The 19068-nt window shown below is 37.8% G+C and overlaps 1 protein-coding gene across 2 annotated transcripts in view; it reads left to right on the top strand.

Moving 5' to 3' along the window:
• Window positions 1-18108, top strand: part of Plod2 (procollagen-lysine,2-oxoglutarate 5-dioxygenase 2) — a 65195-nt gene extending 47087 nt beyond the window's left edge. The window contains exons 9-20 of one of the 2 annotated variants that reach the window (XM_050157246.1): window positions 1397-1522; window positions 2995-3116; window positions 5025-5129; window positions 7529-7654; window positions 9248-9389; window positions 10493-10555; window positions 11482-11595; window positions 13453-13518; window positions 14875-14979; window positions 16219-16365; window positions 16474-16599; window positions 16751-18108. In XM_050157246.1, the coding sequence (XP_050013203.1) occupies window positions 1397-1522; window positions 2995-3116; window positions 5025-5129; window positions 7529-7654; window positions 9248-9389; window positions 10493-10555; window positions 11482-11595; window positions 13453-13518; window positions 14875-14979; window positions 16219-16365; window positions 16474-16599; window positions 16751-16906 (1398 nt within the window). In that variant the 3' untranslated portion in view covers window positions 16907-18108. The remainder of the gene's footprint in view (window positions 1-1396; window positions 1523-2994; window positions 3117-5024; window positions 5130-7528; window positions 7655-9247; window positions 9390-10492; window positions 10556-11481; window positions 11596-13452; window positions 13519-14874; window positions 14980-16218; window positions 16366-16473; window positions 16600-16750) is intronic. The other variant, XM_050157247.1, reaches the window with a different exon arrangement.
• Window positions 18109-19068: the final 960 nt, after the last annotated feature.

Genomic DNA, 19068 nt, shown 5'->3' with positions numbered 1-19068 from the left:
TTCATCTGGCCCTACACGTGCACATTTTAGAGACAGTTTAAGTTTCATAGTTAAATTACTTTAATAAATATTAAAGAGAAGCTTGCAATGGATGTAAATTACTACTCTGAATTCCATCCTGCTCGTTTATAAATGTGGGATGGTTAACTTCTTAGGCACTTGGTATATTTGAATTAAACATTTTAGAGGAGATATGATCTGCTCTTGACTCTTTTCTTCTATTAAACTGAAAACTCCTAGAGGGTAGGTGTACTGTTTCTAGTTCTTTGCATTTATTTCCTCATCTCGTAATTGGTGTTTGGGCCAGTGAACTGATAAAGCACAATGGACAGGCTCACTTCCCTACAAGCAGACGTTCACATATCCAGATAATGGAGGGATATGTGTGAAGAGACGGGAAGAAATAGCCCATTCAACACTTAATATGTGCAGGACTAAACACATCTCTATTTCTGGGTCTGAGTTTCTAGTGCAGTGGTAGTGGACTTGCTCAGCACGTTTGGGCTCCATGAAGACTTCATGCAGCTCTGGTTTTAGTCTCATTGCATAATAATTCACTTGCATATCTGTTTTACTACTTTGATCATAACCTTTTCAAACCAGGAGCTTCCATTCCCATTGATAAAACCTCACCCATCACAAAGACTGCCATGGCCAATGTGTATTACAAATATTTTACATAAGAAAATAAGAAAAAAGAAATTATACCTAACACATGCTTAAAGTGGATTTAAGAAAACATATAAAAATATTCACATTTAGGTAATATGTTAACAGAAGAAAGTAGATTTTCTTATAACATAATATGCTGAAAGTAAGTAAAAAATAGCAAAGCCTGTTAATAAGATGGGGTCATTCTTCTTTATCCCCCCTCTTCCTCTCCATCCTCCCTCCTCCTGCATCCCGTTCTTTTCTTTTTTTTTTCTTTCTCCTCACCTCTACTTGTTCTCCAAGCCCAGAGGTAGGGAGTCACTCTACCATGAGCAGCATCCCTGATCTAGAACTCTGGTATTTTTTATAGAATTTTTTAAAAACACCATTTGGCTTTTTTGAGAGGAGTCCTGAAGGAAGTGGATGACTTACACAGGCTGTGTACCATGTCATCCATATGGTGAATAGGATAATACCTTCCTTTACGTTATAAATCCATGTTACGAGAGTGATTCAATAAAATCACTTTGTTTGGCTTCACAGAGGTAGACTTGCAGTGTTAGAGGACTCAGTGGTTGAGGCCAGCTTTGTGATTGTGCTGACCCGAAAGTCTTGTGTTTCTTGTTGTTTTATTTGTTCTGTTTCTTTTCTTTTCCTTGCTTGTTGTTTTCCCCCCGCTAATATTTGAATAGAATTTGAAATTATACTGATCGTAATTTGCTTTTGTGTTTGCTCTAAAACGTAGGTCCATCCAAAGGTAACAATAGGTGTTTTTATTGAACAACCAACCCCTTTTCTACCTCGATTCCTGGACTTACTGTTAACACTGGATTATCCCAAAGAAGCGCTTAAACTCTTTATTCATAATAAAGTAAGTATTTCAGTCTTGAGTGTTGAATGTGAGAATTTTTTTGAAGCGACTCCTCTTGCACCTTAAAACCAAGGAATGTTTTACACTTCTGTTATGTCTTAAGAATTGAAAGTTTAATGTAATACTAAGCCAAGCCACATGAAATTGAGAGTTTCTGTAGATCAGAATGCCTGAATATTAGCCATTCCCACACAGTTTGTCAGCATAATTGATGAGGATGAGCAAGAGAGCCTGTTCTCCTTTGCATTCGGCGACTCTGGGGCATTCTTCTGTAGACTGGCCTTTGGTTTTTGCAGCAATAATACCATAGCATCAGAGCAGACACGCTTCCAGAGCACTGCCTCCCTCCAGCTCAAAGTGGCATGCTCCTCACCAGCGAAACGCGATACTGTTATTTCTTCTGCGACATTCCAATCCTCCAGACATGGACTTTAAACACGTCATTTCTGTCAGTATTTGTTTTAGTCCTAAGTTGTCAGCTCCAGAGCTTCTTGTTTTCTGCTCTTGTGCTAATAGGTTTTCATTCAACTAATAGTCTGGTTTTTTTGGTATGTCTTATAATCATTTACTCTTTTCAGAGACCGTTTTCAAATTTCAGAAACCCACCTTTAGTAAGTTCAAAGAGTAAATATCAGACATGATTTGCTGTCCAGAATTAATTATAATATTGATACTTACCACAAGTACGTAACACAGTTGTGGTCATGTGCTTTTTGTTGACCTTTTACCAAATTTCAAATGGCCTTAAATTTCCTAACATCATTTTTTATCATTTTTTTAAGGCTGTGTCATGCAGCCTTATGTAACAACTGACCTTACCATGCTGGGACAGCACTTTTGAGAAGGAAAAGTAAGATGTGATGCATAGAAAACTCCACACACACTGGTGCTGGAGAGGAAGTCCCCTAACTTCGGTACAGCCAAATCAGGAATCGTCCTAGATCGATGGTTTTACACTGCTAGCTGGCTGTTGGTCAATGTGAATTTGCTAAATACTCTCTTTTTGTCTAAAGACAATTTTGTATATGGTCATTAATTGTACTCTTTGGCTTCAGAGATTATTTTTCAATTTAATTTTGCACAAATAAAAAGGCTGTTTATACACATAATATACTAATATTTATTACATTTAATAAACCTTATTTCTAAATTTTTGTAGCAAATATCTAAGATTCTTAGGCAACAAGATATTTCCCCTTCAGTTAGAATTGTCTGTAATGACTAGGATTTAAGTATTATTGCAGGACTTGACCTTTTAGCAGACACTGAAGTAATTTTGAAGCAGCTTCTCTTTTTAGCTATTGATATAAATCTATTTTATGTTCTTTGATTTTTTTCAGGTGATAGTTAAGTATGTTTTCTGTAATTGAATAATTGAATTATATAATTTATACTTTAAGCATGAAGTATTGTCTTTGTAAACAATTCAGTTTGTCTTCCATCTAATTTTTTATATTTAAAATTTGTTACAGGAAGTTTATCATGAAAAGGACATCAAAGTGTTTTTTGATAAAGCTAAGCTTGAAATCAGTACTATAAAAATAGTAGGACCGGAAGAAAATCTAAGTCAAGCGGAAGCCAGAAACATGGGAATGTATGTTTGAATAATATATATTGAATTGTTATTCTGGTAGATGAATTTTAAGAAAAAAAAATTTCCCCAATTTGTTCTATTCAAGTTGGAAGGCACCTCTTTGTATGTGTGTGTGTCACAGATACAGCTGCAGGAGACAGTTCTGTGTGGATGTAGTTACACAGGAGTGGCCGTGGGAGTTACTTATACTTTTCTTTAAACCAAGTCAAAATACTTAATCAGGTTATGAATTAGCTGCAGTTAAGATTTAAACAAAAGAGATAAATGAATATTATGACTGTAAGAGCAAAATGCTTATATTTAAATTTGTCATCCAGAGGCCGTGTAGTAAAGCACCTATGCAGAATTTGTGTGCTCTTGCTTGACGTTGCTAAGACTCTGTACTCAGAAGAGCTGCTTTCGGTTCTTTAGTACTCCAGTAGAGTACTTGTGAAACTCTGCCACCAAGCAGTTGTGTCTCCAGTGAATGCCAAGCTGTTGCTCTAGCCCGCATTTTGAGAAGCTGCTTGTAAAAAGGCAAGGATACTGGGCCTTCTTAACAGGGGATGTTCTTGTCTGTTGCTGACTCTCATGCCTTGTACTGTGCAAGTCTATCGCACAGTTAGGGTTTCTTCTTGGGAAAGGCTTTAGAGTAGTCAGAAATGCCAGTATCTTTAACTAATTCATTGGTTAATCCCTTGAGTCCCTGTTCAGGACTCACTCTCTCTGATGGTGTGGAATAATTGCTGTAAATTTTCCCGTCAACTGTCCTGCTTGGTTGCTAGTTTGAAAAAATGTACTGAAGAGCAGAAAGTGGCCAGTAGGGCCGGCTGTGAGGCCGGAAAAGTGAAGCAGGCAGGAGTATCCAAAAGCAGAAGCCATAGCTAAATGCATCCTAAATGCATGATGATCATAGGCCGTCGCAGGTCGTCATGGTGTCGTCAGTGGCTCGGTCCTTGGTTTCCGATAGGAAACACTGCAGTCTCTCCTGGGAAAACGTGAGTCAGCACTTCCAGTGAGCAGGCAGGACATAACTGTCTTTAAAAAGCACTCTATGCAATCAAATGTAAAATATTAACACTTAAGAAACGTTTAACTTTATCTCCATAATTCCTTTCAGACAATGTCATTTTTGTCGTAGCATGTGTAAGGCTGGATTAATCTCCATCAGCACACCGCACACACACACGCACACACACATACACACACCACACTACACCAAAAGTAACTTGAATCCCCTAAAAATCTGAATTATCGGTGGCACAGTATTTTTTGTGTATCTAGGTGTTTACATGTAAAAGGTAATTTAAAATATCAATAAATTGGGGTAAGTTATTTCTTCTTTCAGAAAACATATGTTTCACAAATTCCCATTGTTAGCAGATGTTGTGTACATGTGGTATATGTGTATGCATAAGTGTATGCACCTGTCATGTGTGCAGAAGCCAGAGCAGGCCACGAGATGTCCTTATCTATCAGTATCTACCTTATCCCTTCAGATAACGTCTCTTCCCTGGAGCCAGTCTGGAGACCAGCCAGTCCCAGCCACCCCTCTCTGTCTGTGCCCCTTAAGTAGTGGGGTCGTTGGCCTGTGTGTTGGACCATGCTCTGTCTTTGTACATGAATTTGGGCCACAAGTCATTCTGCATGCACAGCATAGCAACTGCTATTATATACTGAACCACCCCTATAGCTCCTAAAGGTTTTTGCCTTAAAATATTTAGTGAATTAAATATGTATCTCACTTGATCTAAAATTGTAGTGATGTTTACCTATGGATTCATGGGTTGATGAATTAGTCATTTGTAGTATCATGGAAGTTTTGATTGAAAATACATTAGGACATTCCTACTTACGTTTGCTTTACATTAATATTTCCAAGCAGGAAATTTTGCCTAATGCTTATTTTATTTTCTTTCTCAACATCAGGGATTTCTGCCGTCAGGATGAAAACTGTGATTACTATTTTAGTGTGGATGCAGATGTTGTTTTGACAAACCCGAAAACTTTAAAAATTTTGATTGAACAAAACAGGTACTACGATTTAACATGAATTCATTAGTAATATGATAATTTCCCATGTGTGTGGCACACAAATAAATTGAGGTAGGTCATATTCAACTATCCTATACCTTTTAAGGTCCCAGTACTAAATATTCCATTAGCAATCTTAGAAATGAAAATGTCCAATAATACACCCAAACAGTGACTGCTAATGGTATTTGGTTTGTTTTTCTATTTAAAACTATGTTTAGTCATATTATTAATGTTTCTGATACTAAAAAAGTTTCAATTTTTTTATTCTCCGTAGATATTTTAAATATAAGTTTTCATAAAACTCATCATTTATTTCATAGAGTTGTAATTCTAAAATCAGACATTTCAGATACACTGGTCTCTTCACAGCCATAGTTGCATTTACTGTTGTACTGAATGTCATGGAGCCCCTATTCTCAGTGATTCAAATGCAATGGAATAAAGACATAGAGATCTAGATATAAGGGTCTTAATCCTACTTGCTGTACTACAGCTACTACTGATTGTGTTGCTATTCGCTGTTCCTCACACCTCACATGCACTGTTTGTCTACATTAACACACTATTTCTCCTAAAGAAGAAAAGATGTAGAAGCTAAAATGTTAGCATGACTTCTTTATGTTGAGTATTATATAGGAAATTTGTAATAGTGCTTCAGAAGACACTGAGATTATATATTAGAAGGGCTTCTGTTTCTGTCTTTTAATTGTCAAAATACTTGATGTCAGTTATGGACATTAAACCATGAATACCCATAAATACCCATAAAGCAAATTTTTTCATCATTTTTTTATAGTGCTATAGTTATTCTACAGTACAAATCTATGTGCTTCTGGGCAATGTTTGGTAAATGGGAAAGTTAAAAAAAATCTTGGTGAGCATGATATATATATATATATATATATATATATATATATATATATATATATGTATGTATTATAATTTTTCTTATGTGTATGAGTGCTTGGCCTGCATGTATATCTGGGTACTGTGAGTGTGTGAGTGTGTGTGTGTGGGTGTGTTTGTTGCCTACAGAAGAGGCTACCACAGGACTAAAATTACAGAGGATTGTGAGCTGACATGTGGGTGCTGGGCACTGAACCTGGGTCCTCTGGATAAGGAGCCATTGCTCTTAATCACTAAGCAATCTCTAGTCTCGATATATAATATTTATATATTTATCTTCTGTATATGTACAAGGAAGATGCCAGCTCATCTTCACAAGTGTTGGGCATGTTAACTAGGCTTCTTTGTGGAGTCCATAAGCACTGTGGAAGAATCGTGAGCTTTTCTTAAATTGTATGGTGCCACTGCAATATAAAAGTAATTGTAGAAGAACATCTGACTTTTTACTCATACGGGAAATGTTGGTATTACAAATAAAGTTTCCCAAGGGAAGTCTGACATATTTCAAATTTGTATTCTGTTAGTCTAAATGGTACCACTTTCCAAATAGTTATTAAAAGAGAATATAGTCACAGTGTCTTACTGTGTTTGCAATGGCTTTAACAAAAAGCCACCAACTGGCTAAATAATAAACAGTAGAAGTTCATTTGACTCACAGACTTGGAGGCTGAGTGGTTTGGCATCATATGCAGGGGCTGCCGCTGCACTTCCTGGATGCCTTGTGACATTCTCAGCTATATCGTGAGAGGAGGGACAAGCTGAGGCTGCAGGAGCAAGGGAGGAAATGAGTTTCAAGGTCCCTGCCCTTGTGTAACCTTCTCCGAAGTTAGGAACCTCTCAAGGTGCTGTCTCTCAGTCTCTCAGCTCCATCAGGGTAGCAAGTAAATTGAAACCCTAGTTCCTGGGGACTTTCCATTCCAGACAAGAGCCTCTGTTTTGTTTCTAAGTAAAGACTGACGTATTCATTGCTACCAGGCCAGCTTACAACTACAACCTAGTATAAAAAGTCATAAAATACTGGAGACAGATGGTAAAGTGATTAGGATTTGTTTTAGAAACATTGCCTCTTCATGTCTCAGCCCATCTGTGTGGGTTGTTTTTCATTCAACAAATATTCACTGACTCCCTTAATACTGTAGAGAGCGTTCAGTTTGCCCATTTTACTTGAATTTAATTTAAATACAATGACTCTCTTACATGTAACTAATGTATTGTTAAAATGTTATCTCAATATTTTGTTAGTATTTTCAATAATTTTTCCTTTTTGTTGCTCCTTTTAATTCACATAACTAAAAATTTCATTGTATCCATTGCAGAAAAAATGTTGGGATTTTTTTCTTAAATTTTCTGTAATACACACACACGCACTCACACATATATGCACATACTCAAGTAATTTATTAAATAAACTTCCCTGTGTTATGTGTCTTGCAAAGGGTACAACTCTTATAGTTTGAGGATTATTAATGATGTGGGTTTCCCTTTCTTAGGAAGATCATTGCTCCCCTTGTGACACGTCATGGAAAGTTATGGTCCAACTTCTGGGGGGCATTGAGTCCTGATGGGTACTACGCTCGCTCTGAAGATTACGTGGACATCGTTCAGGGGAACAGAGTGTGAGTTACCGGAGTGAATCTTTTCCTATACAGCAGTGTAACAATCTGGTTCTACTATATTGCCTGATAATAATAATCTTTATCTCTCTTCCTTCTGCTTAGAGTGAATTTGAGAAGTAGGAGCTCACTTAGGTACAAGGGCACCTCTTTCCAGAGACTACTTTTTACATTTTTGTATTTCACTTTTTAAATGAGCTCTGATGCGTTGGATACTTAAGACAAAGTGTGATAGCCTACCATCTGGAAAAAAAGAGAAACATTCTTATCTAGTGTCTTCTTAACAAAGCTCTTTTGATATTTGATTGACTGTTAATTTAGAAAATACCAACTATCATCTAGGAAGTAAATATTACTTGCACTCATACTTGAAGTGGTGGATGGTGGAGGAGGAGCTTTACATCTGAATGATGCAACTATAGTAAAGTTGGTGGGTTTTTTCCCTTTTTTTTTCTTTAGTTGTTATTGTTAGCTGCTAGTGTGGTAGGTAAGAAATTATTTTAAGACAGTTCTTTATTATTTCAACTACTTTTATTGACTCTAAAATGACTTACATAGGCCATATATGTGATACTATTTATGGACTGGATGGAAATGAAGGCTGTCAAATACAGAACAGTGCATTCATGTTATTGTAGTAAGTCATGATTGTTTTTTACACAGTAGTTTCCTGCCTGACCTATCCAGAGGATAAAGAGGTGGTATGGACCTTGGTCCATTAGTAAGCTTGAGGAGAGAGTGACGGCTGATGACGTGTGTATGCACCTGCATTTAAACCCTTAGAAAGAAGCATCATGCATTCCATCGTAATTAATGCTTGAATTTGCCTGACAAATTATATGGGGCTAAAGGCCCTTTGGTTTTTTTTTTTTTTCCTTGTATTTTCTCATCTAAGTAATACAAACTGATTATATTTCCTAGTTCAAGATTTTCCCTTTCTGTTTTCTAAAGTGACAGACACAGACCTACAGGCTGGTATCTCCCAGATAGAGGGGTCCTCTCAGAATGGAGGTGGGAAAGGTGAAGACAGAGAGCTGCCAACACTTACACTTCCAGATTTATTTCACCTAAAATAAGTCGATGAATTTCAGTATATATACATACATATTATGTTGGTTGTGGTTGAAAGAATACACTTAATTGTAGTGCTTATGAAGTTTTGTAGTATATATACTTCTTCTATGGCCTATTTAACTTTCTAATACAGTCTTGGCACTAGTGTCTGTTCTAGGGAGCCATGCCAGCTGTGCCAGAACACCTCTGGTTCAGTGTGTCATTGCTTTTGCTATCAGATGTTTTTGATTAAACAGAAAATAATTCTGTACAGTAGACTATCGTGAAACTGCAGCAACACTGGTAGGAGAGCTACCGCAGCTAGATACAACTTAAAGTCTCTAGAGATAGAGATAAGAATTTCTCCTAATTCTCATTAGGATATATGTATACCAAAAAATCATACTTGTCAAGTATCATATGCTTTTCTGACTAAATAATTTATATATACAAATACTAAACATACACAAAGCATTTCTTTTAAATGTAAGCATGACATACATTGTACGTGTGGTATTTTTGGAATGTATCTTTTACTTTCAGAGGAATTTGGAATGTCCCATACATGGCTAATGTCTACTTAATTCAAGGAAAGGCACTCCGATCAGAGATGAGTGAGAGGAACTATTTTGTTCGTGATAAATTGGATCCTGACATGGCTCTTTGCCGAAATGCTAGAGAAATGGTAAGATGCACAGCCGCGGCTTGCTTGGTCATTGTGACAAGATGGCCTGCTTTCCAGCCCGTGTGTCACTGTGTTTGGATACCCCTTTTCGTCCTTATTTCTAAATACTAGCCAATTTTTTTGGTTCTATAATTTTTGGAGAATAATTTGTGAACATCTATAGCATAGTATTTAAATGTTAGTATAGGCCTGACTCATAAGCTGCATAGAAAGATTTTAATAAAGCCAAAATTAAGAATAAGCTTTGTTCCCTTAAGAATTTATCATTATTCACATCTGAAATTCTATACTAAAAATTGAGTTTAGTTAATATTAGTTTAAAATGTTCTTTACATGTTTAATAAGCTTATAATTTTTCATGAAATCAGTGACTACATTTTTTTTCTAAGTGTACCCTGTAATACTGATGGTACACTCTTACAAAGCAGGCTTCCTAAACTAGGGAAATAGTATACTTAATCCACATGAAAAGCAGATGATACATTAATGTTTTAGAAATATACTTTTATAATAAAACATAAATGCTTATAGAAAATAATTTTTCAAACCACACAAATATGTTTTAATTCAGAAAACATATATATATAAGATTTTGTTTCAGATACTATTTTATTTCTCAATTTACATAAGCAGTCATAGCCTTAGGAATATCAGAAAGGTTGGCAAGTATTTTTTTTTTTTTTAGTTTAACAAGGCATGTGTTGTTCCAGTATGTTTATTGCCTGTGTATCTGTGTGCATCCTCATTGAACACACTCAGTACCTTTAATTGTATTTGTGCTTATGTTTGGCTGGTTTCACTCAACAGCGCATCCGGAATGGCCTCTGTTACTCATTTTTCCCCTTTGTCTTAATTATGTATCTAATCTAATGAAGTTTTGCTAAGGAATGAGCTTGGATATGTGTTTCACCAAACAAGTTGCAATAAAACAGTGGGAAGGCTGGAAGTGTTTTGTGTGCCCCGCAAGCTTTGCTTGTTTTGCATGTTGTCTAAGAAGGACATTTCACAATGTCAGCTTTTTATCAGAGCTGCTGTATTTATGTACCACGATGCCTGGCAAATAGGTGTGCACATCAACTGACCCATGCTTCTCTTCATTTTAGACCTTACAAAGGGAAAAAGACTCCCCTACTCCGGAAACATTCCAAATGCTCAGGCCCCCAAAGGTGTCATTTTTACTTATTTTTATTCATTTTTCTTTATGTAACTATGTTAGATATGCTGTGTTGAGTGGCAGTAAAGTATCCTTAAGAGCCACGTTTGCATTGGTTGGTAAAATGCTGGTCCTCATGGGCTCCTTATCTGTCCGTGTGTGTGCTGTGGGGTTTTGGAGGAGTGTTGCTTGATGGTCAGGTCTTTGGTCATTGAGGTAATTTACATTTTATAATTAGCAGGTGAGAGAAATAACCTCCAATACTTTTACTCAATGTTGTAGGGTTTTGGGGTGCTGTGGAGAGGAGAAGAAAGTAGGTATAAAGTACATCTTCATTAGAGATGAGGTTTGGGCACTTGCCCATGTGTATGCTTGCCACTAACCTTTTTACCAACAAAAACAGGTACAAAGCGACATCCTTGGCCCAGTGCCATCTGCCACATTTGCCATGTTTAGGGAAGAACAGGAGACTTCCCTCTTAACTCTCTTAAAATGCCTGGAGAACTCTCTCGGGTCTGAACAATGCAGCAGAGGAATATGAAGCACTGACGAAGTCCTTCTGGCACTTGAGTTCTCATCAAATACGTGTTTCTTTGAAAGGCAAAGAAGCCGAAAAGAAGACGCACGCCATTGCCGTGCATATCTGAAAAATATTTCTGCTTTCCCACAGGGATTTCTTTTCCTTTATCTGTCTCTAGGATCCCTGAGAAAGTGACAGAGCAGCCCAAGTCTCCTTCTTCCTATTGGCCATTTGTGCTGTTAGTTCTGTGTGTTTTCTGAGTTTCTAACAATTTTGATTTATTTTAAATAATACACATTTTATGAAAAATTAAAATGCATGTTTGTGAATTAAATACAAAATTTAATGCAGTCTATATATTTTTCCCATGATTAAATGTCCTGCACTTTGAGATTAATACTGCTGTTTTCGGTACATAGGGTATGTTTATGTACATTTCTAACAGACATGAATTTGGACGGCTGTTGTCAACTGCAAATTACAATACCTCCCACCTCAACAATGACCTCTGGCAGATATTTGAAAACCCTGTGGTATGTTCATGTTTAACTCCCTTGTTGCTTATCTTCCTGTCGCTCTAAATGAATATAAATTGAGTAATAGTAGTAACACATAAATGCTTTTAAATGAGTGTAAATAGTTGTATTTTATGGTCTTCAATATTTCTAAACTTGACCCAAAACGTTTTAAAATTAAGACATATTACCTTAAGGAAAAGGAAAAATCAGTTTATTTGTTTTCTCTTAAAATTTATACTTTCTGTTTTCAAAAGGACCATCCAGTTCTTAATTATAGTTTTAGAAAAAATATGAATCACATACATATTTTCGAAAGGGGGTGGGAAAGACCTCAGTTATTAAAGATATGGTTTGGGGATGAAACTCTTCCGTAACATGCAAAATGCATTAGGTTCATCCCCAGCTGCTCTCCCACTCCCCCATATCCAGATACATCAAGAATTTAGTTTGGAAAAATACCCATTATTTTAGTAAAGTGTTTTGACGATTTTGTAAATATATACTGAAGACAGCCAGAGCCCAATCAATCTTTCTCCCATGTAAGGAAACATGCCAAGTTGGAGAAATTTGATTCAGATAGTAGTCGCTCTTGGGACTGTTAAGAGGATCGCTTTCTTCAGTAGAGCTGGCACATTTTTCCCTCGAGAAAACTTTCTTGAATAGTCATTTTGGTTATCTTTTTAAAATGTCTTCCCCGTGCCAACAGTGAATTTTAAATTACAAAGACTCAGGCAACCTAGTGAGAATAGTTTTTGATTTCACAGAAATAGCAGAATTCCAGAAAGAACTTTGAATATAGAATCCTGTTAGATAGAAAAAGATAATCTTTTTTGGCATTTTGATATTTTAAAAGTACTTTTGTCCCATTTTACCTGCCTATCTTTTCAACATTAGTGAGGGAGAAATGAAAATGGTTTTCTTTTTTATGGAGAGGGTAGCAACTCCACACTTGGGCTGGGTTCTGAATTCTTGAGGGTTCTGAGAAGTAGAATTACTTAGTTATCAGCATCCAGGTGAGCTCTTAGTTTATATCCTGCATTGGATATGTTCCTATAGGAACTTGGCTCTCTTGAGGGCTTATGGCAAAAGTGCTGAGCTGAATAGGCTCTGCTTCCCCGTGGTTTTGCTCATTCTTTCATTCTTCTGTGGCAGAATACTTAGTGATTTCCCATTTTCAGAGTTTTTGAAAGAAAAATGAGATCATAATTGACTCACTGACTAGAAAAATGTTTTCAAGTGAAGAGTTAGTGTTAGTGTCCAATCTAAAACTTTAACATCAATAAATACAAAATGATGACCCAACCTAACTGAAGTATAAGGTCTGTACCTAAGCAGGGAGTCTTTTCTGCCCTTAATATTCTGAGCTACATCCCCAGTTCTATTTTTGTTTGTTTCTGTTTTTCAAGACAGGGTTTCTCTGTAGCTTTGGAGTCTGCCCTGGAACTAGCTCTTATAGACCAGGCTGGCCTCGAACTCACAGAGATCCACCTGCCTCTGCCTCCCGAGATCTGGGATTAAAGGTGTGCACCACCACCACCCGGCTCCCGTTCTGTTTTTTTATGTTTAAACACCACGTGTTTAATTTCTTTTATATTTTATAATTTTAATTCTTAAATATTGCATATGAATCTGTCTATCATAATAATACTCAATTTTAATAACCTGAGACATTATAGATAAAAGGCTTTGTTTGTTTCATGGTATGTTGTACCCATATGTAGAACAGGCAAAGTTTGAAATATAAAACTCGCCTCTGAAAAGTACTATTTTGTCTTATTCAAAGCTATTTATACATTATTTGAATAATTTTTATACTGTATATACTTATTTATGGAAAAGTTACTTGTTTAAATGTGTGTTTTTTCCCCTTAGGACTGGAAGGAAAAATATATAAACCGTGATTATTCGAAGATTTTCACTGAAAATATAGTTGAGCAGGTTTGTACTAATAATTGTAACATACAGAGTGACTTTCCTGTAATTTCAACAAAATCTGATTTAAGTAATACTGCATTAGCAGGAATTTTAAATGTGGAATCATTGATTGGGTGCAATTCGTGAGACTTACAGCTTTTAAATTTTTAATGGAGCCTAGCCTTAAAGCCTCACTCTTTAAAAAAAACAACAACCAAAAATCAGCCTTTACCTATTTTACATACCAATCCCAGTTCCCACTCCCTTCCCTCCTCCTGCTCCCTCCCTCCTACCCTTGTCCATTCCTAGAGAGGGCTTCTCAGGGGAAGTCAACAAAGTCTGACTAATCAGTTTGAGGCAGGACCAACGCCCTCCTCTCTGTATCTAGGCTGACCAAGGTATCCCTCCATAGGGAATGGGCTCCAAAAAGGCAGTTCAAGCACTAGGGATAAGTCCTGGTCCCACTGCCAGGCCCCATAGACTGCCCCAGCCACACAACTGTCACCTGCGTTCAGAGGGCCTACTTTGGTTCTATGTAGGTTCCCCCACTGTCAGTCTGGAGTCTGAACTCCCATTAGCTCAAGTCAGCTGTTTCTGTGGGTATCCCATCATGGTCTTGACCCTTTTGCTCCTTCCTCTGTTGGACTGGACTCTGGGAGCTCGGTCCAGTGCTTAGCTGTGGATCTCTGCATCTGCTTCCATCAGTTACTGGATGAAGGTTCTATGATGACAAGTAAGGTAATCAATCTGATTACGGGGGAAGGCAGGTTCAGGCACTCTCTCCAGTATTGCTTAGGGTCTTAGCTGGGGTCATCCTTGTAGATTCCTGGAAGTGTCCCTAATGCCAGGTTTCTTGCTAGTCCCGTAATGGCTTTCTCAATCAAGGTATCTCTTTCCTTCCTCTCCTTCTCTGCCCTTCCCCCATCTCCACCCTCTAGTTCCCTCATTCACTCCCCACCTCCCCTTCACCCCTTCTTCTTTCCTTCCTCCCTTCATCCTTCCCCCTCATGCTCCCAATTTTGGACAACACACAGACATGCCGCTGAGCACTGGTACTCCCTCCAGCCACAGAAGCTGGGGGACCATTGATAGACAGCGGGCAGACAGCGGAAGCTTATCTTTGGAAAACACTGGATTCTCTTTCTTAAACAGTCCTTACTTAGAATGGCCTGTTAAACATGCGCTCTATTCCAGTGTTCAGAACTGTCACTCGGGTTTGTTTCATCGGGTCCATGTCACCATTGCACCAAGAGGAAAAAAAAAACACTGCCAATTAAACTGTGATAAAATGATTTTCCAGTGAAGATCTTCAAAAATCTCTGTATATTACAGTCGTTTCTGCTGTTGCCCTGACTTCTAACCTGTGGCACTGTCTTCCAGCCTTGTCCAGATGTCTTTTGGTTCCCTGTACTTTCTGAAAGAGCCTGTGATGAGTTGGTCGAAGAAATGGAGCATTATGGCAAGTGGTCTGGGGGAAAGCATCACGTGAGTTGTGATTTCACGGGAAGAACTCATGGGAGGTGGGGCAGATAGCCAGAGAGTTCAGAGGACTTGTGCCTTTCTTGTTACATGTCTCTGAGACTGTGAGATCAATGAATTGGCCATCAAGAAAACTTTTTAGTCTAATTTTACTGGTTGCTAATTGTTTTAAATCACTCTGTTCCTGGGTTCCTTTCTCACTTATGAGAGCAATTACAGGTTAGGCATGAGGGACTGGTGTTGATTAGGAATTGCACGTCTTCACTGATCACTGTTCTTTTCTAAGGACAGTTTTTTACTCCTGTGCTCCTTTTCCTCGTGTACTGTAGTGAAAAGGCTAGGACAAACATTCCTTGTCAACAGGGTTTGCTTCTGTTTGTAAAATAATAAGGTGGAGCCGGGCTGTGGTGGTGCATGCCCCCCTTAATCCCAGCATTAGGGAGGCAGAGGCAGAGGCAGGTGGACCTCTGAGAGTTCAAGGACAACCTGGTCTACCAGAGCTAGTTCCAGGACAGGCTCCAAAGCTACAGAGAAACTCTATCTTGAAAAAACAAAAATTAAAATAAAATAGTAAGGTGGAATCTATAATTCTGCTTTGTATTTACATTCCATTGTAAAACTTGGCAAAGAATAATTCCAACATTGATTCTATGTGTCTCTTTAAGAAACCACAGGAACAGACAGCCTGTTCCTTAACTTTACAGTGGAATTTGGGGGGGTATTGTGACGCTTACTGCATTTGCACAGCTTGGCTCACAGCTTTGTAGCTGACCAGGAAGAGGTGCTTTCCAAATATGAGGAAGAACTCTTGAGTCTAGGGATGGTGGTGTGCTGGCCAATAATTGCTGAAAGACTTGAGTTTCACCAAATTAAAGCAAGGTTTGTAGGGCCTTTGAGCACATCAATGGAATCTGTCCTGAGGGTGATTATGAAATGTTAGTTCCAGGGTGTGTGTGTGTACGTGAGGGCTGAGGGAGTCCATTTTTATCAACTTTATAGTGATATTGAAACTCACATCTACAGTCAGTAAGTAGAAAGTGTTTTCTCACCGAAGCTCACTTCACCACTGATGCACGTCATGTGCAGAGCTCTGTTGTCTAAACGGTCTTGATCTTGTCACTAAAAGAGATGGCACACCATAATCAAACAACTGTTCACTTTGTTGTGCATTATGATTCTTGATTGAAAAAAGTAGAAAGATAATATCAATATAAATTGTCTTGTTGTATTAATGTTTGTTTCTAGGATAGCCGTATATCTGGTGGTTATGAAAATGTCCCAACTGATGATATTCACATGAAGCAAATTGATCTCGAGAATGTCTGGCTTCACTTTATTCGTGAGTTCATCGCTCCAGTTACGCTGAAAGTTTTTGCAGGCTATTACACAAAGGTAGTTGTCCTGATCCTCCTGATCCTCTGGCCTACCCGCTACCAGTTCCCGCCTAAATATACTCATGCATTTGCATTGCTAAGCAAATCGACTGGCTTGCTTTCCTAGGGGTTTGCACTGCTGAATTTCGTGGTAAAGTATTCTCCTGAAAGACAGCGTTCACTCCGTCCGCATCATGATGCCTCAACATTTACCATCAACATTGCTCTCAATAACGTAGGAGAGGATTTTCAGGTAATTATGACAAACATTGAAAATTTCCTGGAACTCTGGCCTTGTGGGGAAGACTCTGCTGAAATTTGCTATTTAGATGGTGTAGCTTGAATATTGCTACTGATTAAAAACATAAAATATTAAGTTGATGTATTTGTGTTTAACTTTTTAGGGAGGTGGATGCAAATTTCTAAGGTATAATTGCTCCATTGAATCCCCACGGAAAGGCTGGAGCTTCATGCATCCTGGGAGGCTTACCCATCTGCATGAAGGACTTCCTGTTAAAAATGGAACAAGATACATTGCGGTGTCCTTCATAGATCCCTAAGTTATTTACATAACTCGAGCACAGTCGTGCTTTGAGGTGGATGACTGGCATCAGCATGTCTTTGAAGTTGTGCTTGAGAAGATGAGAGGAATATTAAATAATGTCAACAGAACAACTTCACTTTGGGCCATACATTTGAAAACTTTTTATATAAAATTGTTTGACGTTTCACAATGTCTGCTCTGAGCCTTAAAACACAAGTCGAAGAAAGAAAGGAAAAAGTGAAAGTCGGTATTTATTTGTAATCTTTGACTGTCTCTGAAAATAATGACAGTTTTTAATAAAATGGTTAGGTACAAAGGCTTCGGTGATAATAAGCCTAGTGATGTTTTCTTATTTAAGAAAAACCTGAGATTTTATTTATCATTGTGGAGAAGTATAGAATATGCTTATATATGAAAATCAGGAGTTCTGGAAACCTGGAATTTTGATGATTACTGAATTTATATGTAATTATTAAGCCATGTTGACCTCTGTGTAGGTTTGTTTTTTGTAATTAGGATGAAAACCCAAAGAAAATATTGCACAAAGATTTTCCTGAAGAAACCTAGTGCAGGCAGCCAACGGGAGCATCTCCATTGGAAATAGACTTAGCGTGGGAGGCGGGTCTTCCTTTCTGTTTGAAAGTGGACCCCCGTGTTCCTCCAGGGCAAGCTCTCAGGGCAAGCTCTCAGGGGCCTTTCTGCTCTGCACAGTACTTCACTGCAAGTGTCCTTATGTCAAATGGGAATTTTGTTTCCTTCTGTTCTTTTCTCCACTAATTCTAGAAATTAGTGAGTAAGAAGAAGAGTTTCATTGAGATTAGTAGTACATTTCACAGTGTTTTTAAAAACTTCTTAAGTACTTGAATTTCATATCAGGAAACTGGTTTTTAGCCTTGTTTCTTACTTTTTACCCTGAGTTGCTCTTTTTGTTATTTTTTCCCTGGGGGTAGCCTTTCTTACTTCCCCATAATCTATTTTATCATTCCTTAATCTCTTTATTGCTTTTCTTCTACCCCACATTTTAAAAATCTCCACAGCAAAAAATTTTGATATCAGTTTTTAATATTTCTCTGAAAAAGGTTTAAATATCCTTATTATAGCTACTATTTTTAATTTAAAGGTTAAACTTGAAGAAAGTTTTTTATTCCCGGTGCCAAAATTCATTTTTCTGACTCTCTGTGTTAGAAAATGATGAAAAATAAAATAATTTAAAATACACATTGTGATTTTTGTATTATTGATGGTTCTTTAGAAGAGAATATATTGTAGAATGGTCTGAGAGCATGACTGGATATAAGAGCTGTAGTCATTTAGCTTGGTGGTTTAGTATTATATCAGAATTACTACCTAAATTCAGTTGTACATCTCTGTCTTGGAGTGACCAGGGAGTTGGTATTTCTCATTTTGTAGGAGTGGAAATGAAAGCCACTGTTTAATCAGCATACACATTTGTCTGGCGGTAGTTTCGAGTCTGATGATCCAGGCTCTGTCCCAGGCAATGAGTCCACAGTGCTTCAGCTGTAGGCATCCCAGGCAACTGATTTGGGAAGGAAGCTGAGTCCCCTTCCTGTCCTCTCCTTTGTAGCAAGCTTTCTTGTTAGACTGTGTTTGGCCTGCCAGCCTGCAAATAATGGCATGAAGACTTGTGTTGTTGTTGCTTTGTTTCTCCAGACGGTTTAGAGCCTGTCCTGGAACTCAGTCTGTAGACCAAGCTGACCTCGAATTCAAGAGATCTGCCTGCTTCTGCCTCCCGAGTGCTGGGATTAAAGGTGTGCGCCACCACCAGTGACGTGGAGACTTATTAATTATGAAAGCTTGACCTCAGCTTAGGCTTTTTCCCAACTAGCTCTTATAACTTAAAACATATTTTTTTTAATCTGCATTCTGTTGCATAGCTAGATTACTTCTTAGTGGGGCACATCTGACTTTCTCAGAGTCTGCTAATGAAACCACGCACCTAGATTCCTCCTTCCAGTTTCTCTCTTTCTGCTCATAGGCCCCACCTGTTCTCTCTTGTTTAGCTATTGGCCATTTGGCTCTTTATGAGCCTATCAGAAGGCGCCTTAGACAGAGACACATGTTTGCCGTGTAAACCAAGCATTCTGCAACATTTCAAGGTGGATCAACCAGATTGAGAAAATGTTTTAGTAATGATTTGTGAATTTAATTACTCTCCAG

This window comes from Alexandromys fortis, unplaced genomic scaffold (assembly GCF_014885135.2).
Source record: "Alexandromys fortis isolate MF-2015 unplaced genomic scaffold, M_Fortis_MF-2015_v1.1 scaffold_85, whole genome shotgun sequence".
Classification (NCBI taxonomy): Eukaryota; Metazoa; Chordata; class Mammalia; order Rodentia; family Cricetidae; genus Alexandromys; species Alexandromys fortis.
The sequence above is the reverse complement of the archived record's forward strand: the minus strand, read 5'-3'. Positions and strand labels throughout refer to the sequence as shown.